The sequence below is a fragment of the Bombyx mandarina genome, chromosome 04 (assembly GCF_030267445.1).
Source record: "Bombyx mandarina strain Sakado chromosome 04, ASM3026744v2".
In the NCBI taxonomy this organism is placed as follows: Eukaryota; Metazoa; Arthropoda; class Insecta; order Lepidoptera; family Bombycidae; genus Bombyx; species Bombyx mandarina.
In genome coordinates this window covers 948271-968534 of record NC_143211.1, presented here as the reverse complement: position 1 = coordinate 968534, position 20264 = coordinate 948271, and the positions used below count along the sequence as shown (strand labels likewise).

At 40.2% G+C, this 20264-nt stretch overlaps 1 protein-coding gene and 1 long non-coding RNA gene across 2 annotated transcripts in view; one reads left to right on the top strand and one right to left on the bottom strand.

Moving 5' to 3' along the window:
• The window catches only part of LOC114253232 (uncharacterized), a 50887-nt gene extending 42069 nt beyond the window's left edge, over positions 1-8818 (top strand). The window contains exons 36-41 of the mRNA XM_089740162.1: positions 824-933; positions 1170-1301; positions 3724-3897; positions 4882-4960; positions 5951-6081; positions 7621-8818. Of these exons, the coding sequence (XP_089596288.1) occupies positions 824-933; positions 1170-1301; positions 3724-3897; positions 4882-4960; positions 5951-6081; positions 7621-8775 (1781 nt within the window). The 3' untranslated portion in view covers positions 8776-8818. The remainder of the gene's footprint in view (positions 1-823; positions 934-1169; positions 1302-3723; positions 3898-4881; positions 4961-5950; positions 6082-7620) is intronic.
• Positions 8819-9668: 850 nt separating this feature from the next.
• LOC114253315 (uncharacterized) lies at positions 9669-18614 on the bottom strand. The gene is made up of 2 exons (XR_003625180.2): positions 18297-18614; positions 9669-10099 (listed from the first exon to the last, which is right to left on the bottom strand). It is a non-coding gene; the product is annotated as an uncharacterized LOC114253315 (long non-coding RNA).
• Positions 18615-20264: the final 1650 nt, after the last annotated feature.

Here is a 20264-nt window from a genome sequence, read left to right as displayed (position 1 = left end):
ACCACAGTGGCCCGTTTCCCGTGAGGCTGAATGTGATTTTTTTTCCTATCCTTGAGAGGCTATATCAGCTTTACCCTAGCGTGTACCTGAGCTCTCGGAGTTCAAACCGGAGGTGTTGCTAACACTGGCCCTAGCAAGAGTAGTGCTTTGCAGAATCTACCACTGGATCGGAAACGCGACCCACAGAAAATCCGACAAGAAACTCAGTGGGCTTCTGGATGTGATCGTCTATGTCGGCGTTTATTAATATGTTACGGGGCTTCGACTGGTGAACGAGCTCACGACCCACCTTGCGTTAAGTTATCACTGGAGCTCACCGAAATCCTAGTTGTATTGTATAGTGGCCCTCTCACCAATCAAGTCGGAACGCATGACTGCTTCGCGGCGGAAAGAAGCCGGGCGGCGGTTCCTCCCCGTATCGACTCACAAGAAGCCTTTACAATTTATGTATTTGACGAACAGTTGGTTTCCGTAAAACGCAAACGTTTGTAAAAGCCATCTTCTTCTTTTTCTACATCTTATCCCACTAGGTGGGCTCGGCACTGCTAATTTTCCTCTTCCATTCTCTTTTATAAAAGCCATCGAACTCTATAATTTGCATTGCTAATTCTACTACAATGAAGGAATTATTGTTTGTCAAAATGAAAACCCAAATTTATTTATAAGTAAATGTGTTCAGTCGCTATGTCGGTGTGGTCCGTCTGGAATTTGACCTTTTAATTAAGATTCTATCTCACGTCTCAAGAAGGCGACGTTCGCCTTGAGACAGCTTTGACCTCAAACGAGATGTAATGAAATATATATTTTTGTAAGTTTATTTCAGATAACGGCGATAGTATGTGCCACAATATGTACATATGTTCGTTGTATTTCATATTGACTACGTTTACACAAAACGGCGTGGGAGATATTATGCCCAAGAAGCATTCGGAGGTAGGTCCCGAAGTCACTGGAATTTTCGTGAAATAGTTATACAGAATGTAAAATTTATCATTAGCTGAGTAGTTTTAAAGATTAATGTTGTTATGTCTATGGGCCCCGCTCACCACTTAACGCCAGATGCGCTGTTAGCACGTTCACCGATCTACACAGTAAATATAAAAGTAAACTGCATTGATTACCGAGCACGTAAAATGTGGATAAAATTGTTAAGCTCAGCACAATTGCAGGTCGTATTCGTGTCCATACTGCAAATAGTATCGACTATGCTCTACATGGTGTACGTTGGAGAGTTCTCAAACATCATTCAGTACCTATCGTTTAGATCCTTTACTTTCTACTCCACTTATCTTCAGTTACAAGTGAGTGACTATTTGATATTATCTAGTCGCGACACGCTAATACGTAGACTTTTCTTTTTATTGCCGTATAGTAGACGAGTATACGGCCCACCTGATGGTGAGTGGTTACCGTCGCTCGTACAATGCTAGGGGCAGAGCCAAGCCGCTGCCTATCTTTAAGTACTCTCCACAAGCCTCGTTTGAAGAAGGACATGTCAGCGCTCGGAAAGCACCGTGGAGGGGAGCTCATTCCAAAGCCGGATGGTACGCGGCAAAAATGATCTCTGGCAACGCACTGTGGATGAACGCAGTGACTCCAGGTAATATGGATGAACTCTACTCCGGTGGCGGGCGGTGCGATGGTAAAAACTAGATGATGGTATCATCTCAAAGAATTCCTCAGAGTACTCCCCATAGAACATACGGTTAAGCTGACTGAAGAAAGCTACTGGAGCGCGTACGATCTATATCACGTTGAAACACTTTGTTAATAGATTAAAACTATACATTCTACTTTCTAACCCATACACTCAGCCGACTGAGTTTCTCGCCGGATCTTCCCAGTGAGTAGCGATTCCGATCCGATGGTAGATTCTGCGAGGCACTGCTCTTGTAGGGCTAGTGTTAGCAAATTCTCTCAGGTTGAGCCCGTGAGCTCACCTACCCGTCGGGGCGTAGTTAAAATAGCCTCTGAGGCTACCAGCGAATAGGTAGAAAAAGAATAAGTAAGGTACAATGAAGGCACAGCGGTGTTCCCGTCCTGACTGATTCTCCGAATGGACCTACTTGACCAGTCGTACAACACGCCTTTGTTCGTAACGAGAAGTGTGTCCAGCAATGTCCAGGGTTTGAATTCTAATTGGACAATAGTATTTATTAGGTAGACAAAAGTATGACATACGTTACAAATTCAACGGATGCACACATCGAGGGAAGAACATATTGAGCCTAGACTCAAAAACACAAAAACATCAAATACAGGGTGGCCCATAAGTCCTTTGAAAAGTAAAATTTGAATAAAACGAACAGGGCGCGCGTGAGCGGTGCAGGGGAAGCATGGGGAGTAACTTCGGTTTCTGGGAATTTAGTCGCGATGGAGCGTTTTACCGGAGCGGACCGTGCGTTTTGTGTGCGCGAGTTTTATAAAAACGACAATTCGGCAGCCGTTGCGCGGCGTAAATTTCGAGAACACAAAGGTTTACACAACTTTGACGACACTCCAACTCTTCAAACGATTAAGAACTGGGTTGCTAAGTTCGAGGAGACCGGTTCGACGTTAGATAAACCGCGGTTGGGTCGCCCAAGGACGTCACGTACGGAACAAAACATAGACACAGTGACACAGTCTATTCGCGAAAATCCGACACAGTCAACTCGTAAGCGATATGTGGCTATGATCGAAGAGTTTTTCATACCAGAATTGCAAAACTTTTCAGGCTTTAATGCCAGGACGTGGTTTCAACAGGATGGGGCCACTTCTCACACCTCTAACACTGCTATGCCCGTTATCCGTCAACTTTTTCCTGGCAAAGTTATCTCTAAGAGAGGAGACATTTCCTGGCCTCCACGTAGTCCAGATCTGACCCCGATGGATTTTTTTTTTGTGGGGCTACCTTAAGGCTAAAGTATACGACACAAACCCGCGGTCAATTGAGGCCCTAAAAGAAAACATCCGCAGAGAAATGACAAGCATTTCAGCAGTGACGTGCCGCGCAGTCATCGACAATTTTAGACGTCGTTTGCAAGAGTGCCGTGATCGCAACGGATTACATTTAGGAGATGTTATTTTCAAAAAATAATTCCCGTTTTTTAAGCTTTTTATGTAAATAAAAATTTAATTCATAATGTAATTAGTTTTATTTTAATAATTTTTTTTCATATCAAAGGACTTATGGGCCACCCTGTATCTTGATAAAGAAAACAGACTTCGACTGGATATCGAACGAAACGTGATTGGAGTGATCAAGTATGATCGATACAAGTTTTTCTCATCTGTCTACAAGTTACTGTTCATTTGATTACAAATGGACGCAGCCTCTTAGGCTACCAGCGAATAGGGAAACATTCTACTCTCAACTTACGTTTTGGTACTTGTAAACATTTTAAAGTACAATATTGGGAGGCACGACAATAGTTTTTGGATCACGGAAGTTGTCCTCGGGAAGGTTCATTGATCATCATCATCAGCCTGTGTCTCTCCACTGCTGGATGTAGGCCTCTCCCATAGTCCGTCACAGTGAACGATCCTCCGCCTTCCGCATCCAATCTTTCCCAGCATATCGCCGCAAGTCATCGGTCCAACGGGCAGGGGGACGCCCAACGCTGTGCCTACCGGTACGCGGTCTCCAGTCCAGAACACGTCTGCTCTATCGGCCATCCATTCTGGGACACGTATGTCCGGCCCATTCCGGTTCATTGATGTTCACCCAAAATCGTTTTTCAGGAATTTTTGCACAACAACCGCGTGTCCAAAAACTTGGTAGCGATCGTGAACAAGTACTGCCTGCACTTGTGGCGGGAGTCCCGGGGCCTCCAGCAGCCGCACTTCTTGGAGACGGCGCCCCACGGACTGCGGCTCGAGATCATGTCAGCTGCCTACTTGAACCATCTGACTAGGGTATCTTTATATATATACATGTGTATTTTTTTTTCTATTTTTATTCCGGTACCAACCTAAGTGAGCATTTATCAATGGACAGATAAGAATAAAAAATATATGAAGGAATTTCTAATCTCCTGATGAAACACCGCGGTGAGCATTACTCTCTCTTCGGGCATTGATCCGATTGATATAGAAGAGGGACCGTATTTTTCACGACGGTTCAGGGTGACCCACGGCGACATTTGAGGTAACTCTGACCCTGGGTGAGCCTACTTTAATTGCTATTAACCCCTGCTTGTTTCTGTCGGTCATTCATTCTGATCTTAGGGCGTAAAAAGTCAAAACGGTCATGTAATTGTATGTTTGATTGCTCATCTATTTCGCTTCGTCGTTGTCTTTCAAAGCTGATGCTCCCTACGTCTTATCACAGACTATGCCCAAACATCTTGGTCTGTCCTTTACGGTGGGGTAAATTAGCTATGAAATGATCTTTTTTCATTGCTCACTAGATGGATAGACGTGCTCACCGCCCACGTGGTGTAAGGGTGGTTACCGGAGACATCGATAACGTAAACTCCACCATTCGTTTTTAGACTCCAGTTCTAAGCCTCAGTTTTACAGTACGCCCGTTGCCCCGCCCTGCAAACCGAAACGCATTACTGCTGCACGGCAGATACAGGCAGGGTGGTAGTACCTACCCACGCGGACTCACAAGAGGTCCTACCACCATTGATCGTTTTAATTTAATATCGTAACAAAATCAAGTCAATTGTGATCACTTTTTGCATTGTTACTGGTGTTTGATTGCCTATTTATTTTTTTCAACACAATCGCCATCTGTGACCTCACCAATGTCTCGATACAAAGCTGACATAAATGACTTTTGGGGAAGTTATTCACATTATTGTGTGCTTCTAGTATTATGGTCCTGTACCTACTATTTTTGGGCTCATGGTACGAACCGAAAATGTGTCATTCTAATTCAATGTGCTTTTTCAGCACCATGTATTCGAAAACTGCGAGGCAGCTTTTCTAAGGCAACTTGTTGGATGCTTTAAGCTTTACTCTTACAACGAAGGTATTTTAAACAGTATATATGTATAAGATCTTAGTGTCTACACAAACAGTAAGCACTCTGAGCTCCTATGCACACATACCTGTTGCGCAGTAAGGTGTACTTCAGCCAAAGGTCAGAGTTGTGGCCGCTCGTCGTATGTTGACTGTGACAGTAACATGTCCGCCCCGAAGTGCCCACAATAACTGTACTAAGTTTTGGTCACCATCGAATGAATTCTTTGGAAACGGGTAGAGGAAAAACATACAACGCATACTTTATTTTTAACAGTATTTTAATTACGATTTAATTTCGCGTTTATTGTTTACATCTTATTATTTTCTATGTTTCGAATATTTTTATGGTTCCATGCCCACGAAGCTGATAGAAACCATAAAAGTTTCTTTAATGTTTGAGATTTATTTAAATATTTTTCCTTCGTTCGTGATTTGATGCGTTTGCGCATAATTAGTTCGATTAAAATTTTCCAGCCATTGCTGGTGCTTCGAGGTATCTTTCTGGCGTTGTGCCATCAGAGTGGGAAAGGAGATGCGCAATTAACCTCAAGGATTGAGTGCAGTTCATGCGCTCAACTATAGTAGCAGCGTAGCTTAGCCGGACCTCTATTTCATGTAGAAAAATAGTATATTTTGAACACTTACTATACTTTTCTACAGCTTGCCATTACTTGCTATACACTGAGTTTTGGTTATATTTTTTTATTGTTTATTGCTTAGATGGATGGACGAGCTCACAGCCCACCTGGTGTTAAGTGGTTACTGGAGCCCATAGACATCTGCAAGGTCAGTGCGCCACCCATCCTGAGATATAGGTTCTAAGGTCTCAATATAGTTACAACGGCTGCCCCACCCTTCAAACCGAAACGCATTACTACTACACGGCAGAAATAGGCAGGACGGTGGTACCTACCCGTGCGGAGTTTGGATAGAACCTTGCAACAATTACAAGGATGCAATTGCCACTCTTTCAAATAATGAATACGTTTTGTTGTAGACATGTACGTTGTGAAAGAGAGTGAGATAACAGATTCGATGTATTTCATTCACACCGGCCGAGTTCAGGAGACTTCGGAAGCGAGAGACGGCTCTGCCAGAATATACACGGCCGGAACTTGTTTTGGAGTTGTAAGTAACGCTGACTCTCACATCCATGTCTACAAGAATTTTAACCCTTGAGGGTTGGGTGGATTAAAAACTGTCCCATATTTGAGGCCGTCAGCACAATAGTGGCTTAACTCACAATTTTTTCATATTCAAGCTTATAATATGTATGTATATTGGAATTTATTTAAAATATAAAAAAAGTTTGATGGAAAACCGGCCTATCCATAGTTTCATCCATAGATAGCTTTGTAAGCATTATTTTTGCGCGTAAAGTATTTTTTAGCCTACTCAAATTTAAATTCATGAAAATTCAAACCTAATTGCCTCCATACTAACTATGGTAAGCTTACGCTACTTTTGCGCTGACGGCCTCATTTAGCTATATGCAAGGTGGGACATACTTCAGCCCGTCTTTGTGGAGTTGTGGTTGTGGCCCAGAAAAGTTGAAGTCACTCATATTCGTACTGTTTAAGGTGTTTTTAATTTTTTTCACTCAGTATGCAATGCTGCGCACCATTGACTTACTGTTTACTGATTGTTGAAATAATCGAAATGAATCTTAACTTTCGTGTATAACAAGACTGTGCAATAGTATTTTTATTATCATTAAAATCGTTGCCTCAAAGAGTTGAGGACATCATAAATAGATACTAATATTGTGGTGTGGTGTGGTCACGATGGATTAGACAAGTGTAAATAATACGTCCATTCAGTTTGAAGGTCCGGTTTATTATGTAAAAGGTGTATTTACTTACAAGACAGTAAGGCAGTAGTGCTGAAGAAGCACTTTAAATAAGGCTTTAAGTAAGGCTTGAATGCTTAGACACTACACTATGAAACGGGTTCTTAGTTCGAATTTTGGTTATAGATAACTCCGACATGTGGTTGCAAGCATATGATCGTAGCTAGCTTGGTAATTTGAGGATTGCGTGTTAGGAGCCGTAGAATTTAAGAATTTACTTTTAAAAAATTCGCTGTAGAAGCGTTTAGTTTTGATTTTTTCATTGCTTAACGAATTAGGCAGCCGGTAAAGTCATTAGATTACGCCTTGAAGTGGATATAATACCTAACGCCCAGTCTCCATAAAAATTCCACAACAGCTTTTTATTAGAGTTTCCTGCGACTTCAGGTCATTTTAACCCATCAACAACCTTAAGTCAGTGTGTTGATAGACATAGTATTATTCTACTCAGCGCGTGCCAATTGATTCATCTTTTCTCTTGCAATTAAGATAAAACACAAGCCTATGCGCTCCGTTAACCACTTAACATCAGGTGGTTTATGAGCTCCATTCACACGCTTAGGGATTAAAATAAAATACTTATAACTTTTTTGGGTTATTGTTAATTTCTTGATTAAAAAAAGCTGATTTGGTGCCTAACGCGTATCGCATGTAATTGCTGTAGTGTACTTGTGGTAGAATTTATTGTAAAATTCAATTGATTAATTGTGAAAATGTGATTCATATCTCATTCAAATTATTATTTTATGAGATCTCTTCACTAGCATCCAGATCTGTCGATCTGAATAGAATGACTAATTAAAATAATGTATTTTCAGTCGCAAGGACTCGTTCGAAACACCCCCTACATGAATTCATATCGTACTTTAACAAAATCACAAGTTTTAACTCTGAATTACAACCATTGGGCGTATCTCCTGAAACATTTCCCTTCGAGCATGGTCGCTATAAATAGACACACAAAAGGTTCAGAAGATCAAGGCAAAGATGATCACGGTTTCTTTCCTAAATTCAAACAGAGACCGTCATTTGAGCGAACAGAGACAGGCACTTCGTTGCCCCCTCGTTTAGGTTCAGAACAATCATCAAGATATGCAGGACCACATGAGGCGGACATTCCTACCGCATCCGAATCGAATGATACAGAAAAATGGCCAATGAACAGTAGAGGTACATTAGAAGAAGAACCAGTAGATCTTTTGTCTGAGGAACAAAATGAGATAGAACTAAAAGAGCTATCGATAGGCGAATCTTCCGGCTCGGTATCACGGTCCGCTCGGGATCCGAGACAACCTCAATACGTGGATCGAGTCGAGAGACGCTCATCAACTTTAATAAACAAGGCTAGTTCAACAGCCAAAGATTTAATGGAAAAACAAGATAATGAAACTATGGAACAAAGTGATGTTGCTGATGACAAAGACATACTGCTCTTACAAGAAGACGAAGAATCTACTTTGGCTTTGATTAAAGTCACCGACGAAAACAAACCACCAGAATCAAAGTTTGAGCCTGATTCAGAAATGATTCAAAGAGATTCGAATATTGATGCGGCTGAAGAGCTCATGGGAACCATAGATATAACCCAGTCACACGATACACAACCTAAAGTCGATCAAACAGAGCTAGATAAGGAGAAATCTGATGATATATTACCTTCTAATTTGGATTCGGAAAATAAATTTGACATTGCGACGTCTGTCGCAAAATCAAGCAAACGTTTTGTTAAAGTGAGATATGAAGATGAAGAGAAAGAGGCACCTACGAGTACAACTAAAACAATGTCTGATGAAGAGCCGAGTACAAGCAAAGCAGAAGAACTGCTGACCAAAGAACGAAACTTGAGGACTTTGGACAGCGATACCTATCTAAATCTGATACCTGATACAGAAGAAGTGGAAGAGGAAGAGAGCTCAGACAGCAGTAGTTCTACGTCCCTAAAACGAAGATATCCAAGACCTTCCAATTTTTGAATTAGTAAAAAATCATTGGTCAATAAAGTCTGATAAAGTAAAAGGCCGATGTTTGAAACAAACCATATGCTCTTAAATCACCTTAATCATCGGCCATAAAATAGATTTATTACTGGATCAAAATTTTAATACAGCTATCGAAACGATCATTACTTGTTCAATTTGTTTAAACATTGAAATAATGTAAACCGATTAGATTGAATTCTATAAATAAATCATCGAGATACTAAGGGAGCTCATTCACATATGTTTTTATGAAATCAACGTTTATCAATCGGTGTAGCGAACATTTGGATGTTTGCCAAAGCTTCAAATATTTTCGATTCAAGATCATTGTAGTTGAAACTCAATCCGTTTGATTCCGCAACGCTGATGTGTTTCGCGATTTGTTATAGCATAGCGCCAATCTTGGAATAATGAATATCAAAAATTTCTGCGCGAAAGCTTCGAAAGCTTCTGTTTCAGTTAGAGTCAAAATCCTTAATAAATATGAGAATCGAGTCCCTAGATGTACAATTAATTACATATACTTATAACCTTATTCTTCTTCAATCTTATCCTCTCGCCACGGATGTTGAGATACAGGTTTTTTTTTATTGCTTTGATGGGTGGACGAGCTTACAGTCCACCTGGTGTTAGGCGGTTACTGGAGCCCATAGACAGCTGCAATGTAAATGCGCCACCCACCTTGAGATATTAGTTCTAAGGTCTCACGTATAGTTACAACGGCTGCCCCGCCCTTCAAACCGAAACGCATTACTGCTTCACGGCAGAAATAGGTGTTCGTTCACAGTGATTTTGTTTCAGCGCTAGTTCTATTTTAAATCTCGACCTATTCTAGTCGAATGTTCCAGTGATTCTAAATGTGTTCGGTTACCATTGAAAAGCATAAATAAAATAAAAAAACTTTATTCCAAAACTTAGTTATTCAACAAGAATAAATTATCTCAAAGATGTTCAACAAGAGAAGTAACGTCCATTTTATAATGAAACATGACATTACAGAGATGTCTTTCACATTTCCTAATGCTTCAGTTCAATTGGAATGCCCAGCACGTAAACTATGTCACATTTTATTTGCATGTTGTGTACATTGCTGTTTATTGTTTTTCATTGCCGATCGTCTGCGTACGAATATCCAATGCTGTCAACCATTCAAGTTATTTAAATGCTTGGGATTGTACAAAACTAACTTATAAATAACTTAAGTGCTAATATTACGGTTTCTTAGAGATATTGTTTGTATTTTTTTGTTTTTTTTTTTGGTTCGTTTAATCCGCCATCCTCGTATGATCTCCTTCGAGTTGGCTTATCTTGTCTGCATCTGTAACAATTTATAAAAACATTTTATAACGGTTTATCGTCTTATCAAATCAGTCTTAGAATGTCTTCGCACGGCCACGTCTCTGTAGATTACAATCAATCAACGGAGTCGTCGTACCCCCTTACGGTGGCACGCAACGGGCCTCGGGGAAAACCCCACTGCCCGGACAGAAGCTCCCTGCCACACAGGGCAGGGGTGATGTGGGTGCAGGGTGAGTTTAATGGGGGGGAGAACTGTTCGCAGCGTGCTCGGCTACAAATGACATCGACATCTAAATGACATCACCCGCATACGTTGCGAGATGAGGTGATACCAGGCCGCAGCTGCGTAGGTGATACGGAATGTAGATTCCAGTAAATTGTAAGTGGGCACAGATAAACAAACGGCACAGCTGACTGAGCTGCCAGATGGTTATCTGTCTGTGCCTTCAAACACAGAAATATACGCTGATGGATTGATCGAATGGTTCGGAAGCAAGTATGCTGAAGCGCGTTCCTTGTGTCAGCAGCTGTTTCTCGTGTCTGATTCATGACGATGATTCATTCTAGCTAATCTGTGAAACCACTTGGTGCGCTAGCATAAATTGTACAAATATAGTTTGATCTTGATTAATAAATTTAGTTTGATCTTGATTAATAAATTTAGTTTGATCTTGATTAATAAATTTAGTTTGATCTTGATTAATAAATTTAGTTTGATCTTGATTAATAAATTTTATATTTGCCCATATCATACATATGCTGAGCGTTGGCGCCGTCCAGTTGATTAGGTAATGGTCCGTAAACAACTATCAAACTCGACAGCGCTTTCTATTAATACAGTGACTTACGAAAATGTAAGCCAAGAAGCTTTTATAGAAAATCCTAAAAATTAGAAAATAAATTAATGGTATAAAAGTGTGGGGTGCTTTTTAATATATTATCAAAATGATAAATAATCATATCTGTCAATAAAATCTTTATAACTGTTGCACCCCACACTTATTTACTATTTACTAGTTGAATCGAATAAAATTAAATAAAAGCGTGTTTTATTTTTATTTTTAACTAACATTTAGTTTTTGAGATAGCAACACAAAGTATTTTTATTCTGCTTATTTCTGCCGCAAAGCTATCTTTTATTCTGGCTTGAAGAATGAGTCGCCGGCAACACACCACAGTTATATCTATACCTCGAATACATATCACAAGTGGTTAGCAGTTTTCTCGGTTTGAAGCTCTGCCAACACCAGGTGGGTTATATAGTGCAATAAAAAAGAAAAATATTATACTGAAAAACAGAAATATATATATTGCCGTTGCCTGTCGTCACGTTTGTAGTTTACATATCATAATACTTTTATAATTTTCGTTTGAGAACGAAAGAAAATCATTGGAAATAAAACACATGAACGATCATAAACCGGCCGGAGACTTTGATATTTATGTTTAGTTCAGTGCCACGTTAATTAAATTGAGAAAATCATGACGGGTTACGACGTGTTCACGTGAATTTCGTGTATTTTTTCAAATCAAACCTTTTAATGCTTGTCAAATTCAAATTCAAAAATTCTAATTCAAAATCATTTATTTCAACTTAGATGTCAGTATAACAGACTTGTTGAATGTCGAAATACAAATAACAATGTTAACTCTACCACCGGTTCCAAAAAAAGCCACAGTCCTGAGAAGAACCGGCGAAACAAACTCAGCGGGCTTTTTTTTTTTTTGTTTTTTCTCATGTGGATGGCTGTCGTTGGCTGCATATGAACTCTTAAATAATTTTGAGATTACGGTTGTGGAGGTATACGACAAATGGAAGATCTTCCACCGAGCGGGTGATATTGCTCGGTAGACCGACGCGGCGATGGTCCGAATATTGTTTTTTTTCCCTACCTATGCTGATAGCCTTAAGAGGCTATTTCAGCTTCTCCTTGATGTCTAGGTGAGCTCACGGGGTTCTAACCGGGAGTGTTACTAACAGCAAGCCCTAGCAGCTGGCCCTAGCAAGAGCAGTGCTTCGCGGAATCTACCACCGGCTTGGAAACGCGACCCACTGAGAAGATCGGGCGAGAAACTCAGTGGAATGTGTCTATGGGTTAATTCACTTGTCGAGCCCTTCGTCACAAGCGACGGGTTCGACGAGGACGGTGACCGGTGCTTGTGGTACCTAAAAACACTGTTAATGGATCGGGCGAAACCATAATGACGTGTTTAGGCCGTTTAGGGCGACAAGAGTATTGTTTTTCGGAACTTGTATCTATGCAAGTTTATCTTGACAGTGTCGTAAGCGAGATTCAGGCATCTGTCAAATATCTTGTGTTCTGTGATGGCTACCACCACAAAATACTTTAGAAAGTATAGTGAGCACATAGATGTGCATTTTAATTCAGTTTTATCACGTTAATTTTTGTAGCCCTTGTTAGCAGACGAACCTACAGATCACCTGATGGTAAGTGGTTATCGTCGCTCATGGACATCAGCACTAGCATGGGCAGAGCCAAGCGGCTGCCTATCGTTGAAATTGGTATTTCACTTGAACTTAAAACTGTTTTTATAGTTTAATAATGTCGCTCTAACTAAATTGTCATATTACATCGAATACTTTACTTGAAAACTGTAAAAAACACCAGATTAAGTCCCAGAAGTTTCAATTATAACTACAACTTGCGAATACCTACCGAAGAAAATAACTTGAACTTCATATTGTATTATAGCATTATCCCTAGCGTTGGATCCCATTGGACATTACATTAAAGATCCAGTTTTTCTCGGAGAGATGACTAGAAATACAGTCAATGGTAATGTATTATAACACTTATTAAATGTTTAGTTTTAGAACCCGTCTAGTTTTAAAAACGGTCAAACAATAATACGAAATAGCTGGTTTCTGTGGATGCTACATGAGCTGTGGATCTCACGATGCTGGTTTCGTATTCATAGTGAATGCGTACGCCCCAATACATTTCCTATCACTCACCAGTAAATACGAGTCGCGCTACAACTGAGGCCCATTTGTTAAATAAGACTTGACTTTCGTCATACTGATCCGGAAACCAGAAACGTGTAGCTAAATTTTTTTGTCATTGAATAGTTGGGTGGGTGAGCTCAGGCTCACAGCCTACCTGGTGTTAAGTGGTTACCGGAGCCCCTAGACATCTACAACGTAAACCTTGAGCTATGAGTTCTAAGGTCTCGGTATAGTTACAACGGCTGCCCCACACTTCAAACCGAAACGCATTACTGTTCGACGGCAAAAATAGGCAGGGCGGTGGTACCTACCCGTGCGGACTTACAAGAGGTCCTACCACCAGTAATAATTAATCTCACGAAAATTTGGCTTTGTTTGTTTACTGGCTTACTCCAAAGTATAGCCCTTTTGTCAAGACGTCTCAGCGTTCAACGTGCCTGATCTAGGCGTAATATAAAGACTTCCGCTATATAGAACAAAAAGAGAAGTGACGAAAAATACATCGCGCTAGCTTTCTGTCTATTTCTTCAATTATCATCATTCCATTACAGTTAAGTTGAAGAAATGACGAGAATAAATGTTCGCTGATCGCAATAAATCATTGAATTTCAAAACTTTTCAAAACCATTCCTGTCGACACTCTCGTATGCAAATGACTCGTGAAGAAATACGTCATAACGACATCTCGTTAAAAAAAGCGTTGAGTAGGTATTTCGAGTGTGCGCAATTTATAATGTTACTTGAGAAAACCATAAATAAACGTCGAGAAAAGTAGATGTGTTGTGATTTGTTTCAGTCGCCGCGCTTCCAACGAAAAGTTGGAGTATTTTGACTGACAGCGTCGGAACGCTTCTTTGGGAAAGCGGTGCATCACCCTCTTATAGTGGTCGCCTCTAACTACGTACCGACCGAAGCGACGAGAAAACGCAAAGCCGCTACCGTCCAATACTTGTCATATCCTCCAGATCCACTCTCAGTGCTTTTAAGCTATCCAAACGCCGTTCTCGTCGAGTTTGAAGTGCGAACTAGCCCAGATACCAAAGCGACTGAATTTCTCGCCGGAACTTCTCAGTGAATCTGTAAAGCACTGCTCTTGCCAGGGCCAGTGTTAGCCCCATAACGAATAGTAAGAGAAAAAAAAAATTGAGCTGTTTTTTTTCTTCATATAGATTTATATAAGAATACGAGCAACGAATTAGCTTCCAGAGCCACAATTTCATAGCAAATATTACTATACACATCTGTCGCGTCACAACACAAGTTTTGGAGTGGTTAGTCTTTTTTGCATTCACTTTAGAGTTCCATTAGTTTAGTCCGTATCAACCATAATAATAAAATAAAAAGCTGGCATAATGGATTCATTCGGAGAACAGTAAAATAGGTCAATCATCTCCGCGGTTCCGTTTTGAGTGCAGAAGGCACGTCAGCAATGCGTGTTCGACGAGTGAACTAGCCCATAGAGAGCGCACTGAGTTTCTCGCCGGATTTTTCCAGTGAATTGCGATTCCGATCCGGTGGTAGATTCTGCGAAGCACTGCTCTTACTAGGGCTAGTGCTAGCAAATTCTCTCAGGTTGAGCCCGTGAGCTCATCTACCCGTCTGACGTAGCTGGAATAGCCTCTTAGGCTACCAGGGAGAAAAAAGGCGTGTTTGGGTTGATTCTGCCGCGCTGCACTACAGGAGCAGTCGAAGGTAGCGTCTCATGCACTCGTTAGAAACTCAAACTTACCGATCACGATGGATTACAATAATGCACTTGATTTTACAAAGACAATTATTTAAAATGAACGCAAAATGTTCTCTTTTTAACAGTCTCATCTTTAATTTAGTCGTTCCGTAATGGATTGTATTGAATCGTATCTTTGTATAAAAATCAATGAGCCGTATAAGTTATCATTATTAATTTTAAAAATAAACGGAATTATTTTTTTTAGCTGAAATTGTTTTCTTATAGGTTACCTTGTTTATTTCGTTATCTGACGCATTTCTCGGTTTTATAGCAGTATTTCGCAGTAGTTTTTTTTCTTTAAAGAAAACGAATTTTGAAGCGGTTGAGAACCTTTGAAATCTTAAAGACCTACCTACACCTTCGTCACGGTCCAATTACGGGTTTATAATTAGTGCGGATCGGCCAAATCTGTCTTTGGAGCACTCTCCATTGAACATTAGTCCATTTATTATTTAATTTTATTATTTAATTTTTTACTGGTGGTAGAACCTGTTGTGAGTCCGCGCGGGTAGGTACCACCGCCCTGCCTATTTCTGCCGTGAAGCAGTAATGCGTTTCGGTTTGAAGGGTGGGGCAGCCGTTGTAATTATACTGAGACCTTACAACTTCTCTCTCTCTCTTCTCTTCAACTATCTCAAGGTGGGTGGCGCATTTACGTTGTAGATGTCTATGGGCTCCAGTAACCACTTAACATCAGGTGGGCTGTGAGCTCGTCCAACCATCTAAGCTATAAAAAATAAAAAAACTTTGCCTTTTTACATTTGTAAATTTCGCAGATCCTTCTCATTTTTACTGCTTCAGACGGGCAGACTAGCCTACGACCCACCTAGTACGAGCTGTTACGAGAAGTGATAGGAACCACGGCGCGGATGCCGCCATCCACTCTTAGACATGTGTTCGAAAACACAGTTGTATTGTGTAACGGTTGTCTGAGCTATTTTCCACACATCATTTCGGATCCTCCTGATCCACTATCGGTGCTTTTAGGTACCTCAAGCACCGGTCATCGTTTTCGTCGAACCCGTCGCTGGCAACGAAGGGTTCGGCGAGACAGACACAGCCCACTAAGTTTCTCGCCAGATCTGCTCAGTGGTTCGCGTTTCCGATTCGGTGATAGATTCTGAGAAGCACTGCTCTTGTTAGGGCTAGTGTTAGCAACGTCACCGGATTAGAGCCCCGTGGGTTCACCTACTCGCTCGGAGAGTCTAGCATGTCCCCTTGAGGCCACTAGAATAGGTAGGAGAAAAAAATATGAGTCCTTTACGCAACATGTTTCGCCACAGGAACAGACAGAATTGTGATTATCCATCCGTTAAGGTAGAACCAATCACCGGCTTTCGTCAAAAAAAACTACGCTTGTAAATTATACAATTACGGTGCTTTTAAAAAATTAAATTTAAAATTATATAGCTACCCACGCGTTCACGTAACATGAGGCATCAGAATGACATGTTTACTACAGAACCAGCATGAAAATGTCCAATGAAAACAACTTTATTGGCAGCCGTACAATTTTTAATGCAAACAAGAATAAATATATATATATATTTTTTTAAACAAAATCTTTCTTTTATTTAATGATTACTCATGAAACGTGTGCTCCATAATAGTTATTTACGTCTTCGTGTGATAATGTCTTCGCGTTATGTCTACCGCACGAGCAGATCTCGCTGGGGCGCGGAGTTACTATTTTGGATTCCAGCAGATATTTAAAACGGCCACGATACGAACGTCTGGATTTCGTTTCACGGCTATTATTTTTATAACCCGGTTCTATGTAAATGTTTATGAACGAAAATTAATAGCTCCGATCTGATCAAATGATGGTTTATATGATTCTCACAATGCTAATAGAGCTAAACACGTTTGATGTTAAAGTTATTTAATATCAATACTTTTTAAGAGATTTCATAACGTTGTAAGAAACGCATCCTTAATAAACAAACAAGAATTTTTTTGCATATACATTCGTTGAACTATAAGGCGTTCTACATTATCTCAGTCATAAATATAACATCAAACGAATATGTACGTAGTGGCTAACAATTAATTAGACAATACACATTTTTTGTGTGAATGCCATAAATTTCCTTTATATGTTTAAGACGGAATTTCTTTAATTACACTAATTTAGATTAACAAGTTCAAACATTGAATTAATAAATTAAACTAGTGGCGTTCGTATAATGATTTTTTTTTATTGCCGTATAGGCAGACGAGCATACGGCCCACCTGATGGTGAGTGGTTACCGTCGCTCATGGACGTCAGCAATGCCAGGGGTAGAGCCAAGCCGCTGCCGTTTAATACTCTCTACAAGCCTCGTTTGAAGAAGGACGTAATTAAATCGTAATTAAAAAATGAATACCGCATTAGATCGTAGGGCGAAGAATGAGTCGACGAGAAGCACCTCAGAACATCCCCGAGTAGAGGAGCCACAGGCTGGCCAGCAGCAGCACCAGGATGCAGTAGGTGGCGATGAGGTTGGTGGTCTCGTGGTTAGGCATGGTGGCGTTCGCGGGAGCCTTCACTTCGCAAGCGGTCACAAGGAACTGAGTGGACACCTAGAATGTCGTCCAGCGGCTGTGCGCCTACGCGACGCCACGCCTCCATCTCACGCCGAATATTCTCATATTTATAAATATGAACATAAGTACGTACCGACGTCCGACTGTTGATAACTGCGGGGATTCCAAAAACTGACTACGAGCACACAGTACTGTCGTAAATTGAAGACTTACAGTGTTCTCATTTCACTTTAGAAGACGGTGGAATACAGTAGCCACAGGCAGAAGAGCAAGATGACGAGGATCATGTACGTGGCTGCGAGGTTCACGGTCTCCGCGTTGATCGGCATGATTGCAAGTTAACAGTGCGTGCAGGACTGACCGGTCGAGGATCTTCGGCCCGCTACAAACATCAAGACTGCGTCAATAGACAGGGCCTAACTCGACTGTGCAGGATCATTCCAGAATATTTTCATTCGGATTCGAATCAAAACAAGGAAAAAGAGAGATGCTTTAAAAAAAATACACTTATATATGAGTCGTCTATTATCAAAGGTGGCAATCTGTGCATTTGGACAAAAAAAATTTTTTGATATGTCAATACAGATTGATTTGAATATAATCGTCTCCTTCAAAGAATACGGTTCAAAACCTGCATTAAATAAAGGTTAATAGTTAACCTGTTATTTATCTAAGATGTCGTTCCGAAGAGTTTTGTGACTGCCAATGGAATACAAAGTCAATAATTCGTTTTTCTGATTTACCAATCATTGTTCAAAAGTCAGATTGCCGGCTTTGATAATAGTCGACTCATATATCCCTAGCTTCCGGCAGGATACATGCAATATAAGAAACACACTTTTCAGAAAACCGAACAACCTAGAAGAAATAAAACGATTCACTAAACCATAATCGAAACACAGACTTAACACCGACCTAGCAGTTGCTTATAACACTCGACTCTTATTCTAAATTTCCAAAACTTTCATCAATAAAGAAATACAGATTACTCACAGATCCATTTTTAAAAAGCGGAATACAGCATCCACAGCGAGACCAGCAGTAACAGGAGAATGAAGTAGGTGAACACGAGGTTCGTTCCTTCCGATGCCAAAGCCATGGTGTTGTCACTACCGCGATGTGAATACAACTGAACGAAAACGTTACTTGTGAAATGTTAAATAATTATTGAATGCGACGAACATCTGCCCAGTGTCCCGGCGAAGCTCGCAGATTAATTACTAGACCACCTCGGAATCCGTTTGAGACGAAACGCATCACGAAAGTTTCTAACATCATTTACAAAATTTCTGATGAGACCGTGCCAACTTCGCCGAGATGACACGCGAAGTGACTAATTTTGAAATGTAATTATAACGTAATTATTCTAATACTTTGTTAATTTTGCTTGTTTTTCAAAGGTGATAATTAAAAAAATACATATTCCTGGAATTCTCCAGTTTTCCGCCGAGTTCGGCCCTGCCTTGTAGTCATATTTCTGGAGTATGATAAGCATTACTATTTCCGGTTCTGGAGCGCCGCTAACGAGTACGGGATTTATAAAAAATGTATTTAAGCATAATACATTAAAACATTGTCACAATATAAAACGCGCAACGGCTACGCCGCGCCGCTACGTTTAGACGCCTTGCTCTGACGCAATCGGAAAATTATTTTTAATTTAATCGGAAAAATGCTTCTGAGAAATTAAGGGTTCTAATTTGAGGAGGAATACTCTAACAGACGGTAAATCGTGATTGATAGGCTAATTATTATTATTATTTTTTTATTGCTTAGATGGGTGGACGAGCTCACAGCCCACCTGGTGTTAAGTGGTTACTGGAGCCCATACACATCTACAACGTAAATGCGCCACGCACCTTGAGATATAAGTTCTAAGGTCTCAGTATAGTTACAACGACTGCCCCGCCCTTCAAACCGAAACGCATTACTGCTTCACGGCAGAAATAGGCAGGGCGGTGGTACCTACCCGCGCGGACTCACAAGAGGTCCTACCACCAGTAATTACAAATTAATTATTATTATGTGCTCTCTACCGAATCTTCTACTTTAACTTAACAATAGGGGTTAAAGTAGAAATTGCTGTTCTGATGTAAAGGTACTTCGAATTGACATAGAACCTTCATGGTTTGAGATTTTTGAGTGAAACTTATTTCAAATGGTATCTATGAAGGTTTTATTTTTAAAATGTGCAACATTCGATTATCGGATTTCGGTTGCTTTTTTTTATTCAGCGTAGACAAGAAAGATGGATACTTCGAAAGTTCGAGTGATTTTTTATTACGACTTCCAACGAGGAACTAACACTGCAGAAACAGCTCGCAATATCAATGTTGCGTTTGGAGAGGGGACTGCTAATGAACGCAACGTGCGATTTTGGTTTAAACGCTGAACGAAACGTTAGAAACCATTTGTCACCCTCCGTATTCGCCAGACCTTGTTCCAACGGACTAACCATTTTTTTCGTGCTTTGGATAATTTTCTACGTGATAAAAAGCTTTCTTTTTTTTTCTGGTGATCTAGATTCTACAAAATGCTTTCACACAGTTTGTAGAATCTAGACCACCAGAGTTCTATAGCAAAGGCACAAATTACCTTCCTATTAGATGGCAGCAATGTATAGATAATAACAGTAGATATTTTGATCAAATATGTAAATATGTTAAAAGAGAAAAAAAAAATGAATTCCAATTTTTCAGTACAAATCGGCAATTTCATACTTTAACCCCTAATATCATCTGCTACTAGTGCTTATATCAAATCTTCTCATCTTCATTGTATTCCTATCGAACGCAAAGGAGAAAAATTATAAGTAACATCTGAATTTACAGCATCGATTTATTTTTTAATCAAAACTCGGAGGATTTAATGTAATTAATTAAAAATACTTTTCAAGGCCTAACCTCTATTTCATTTTAGGCACGACTAAGCCATTGTACAAATCAGTAGGCGGAAACCAAA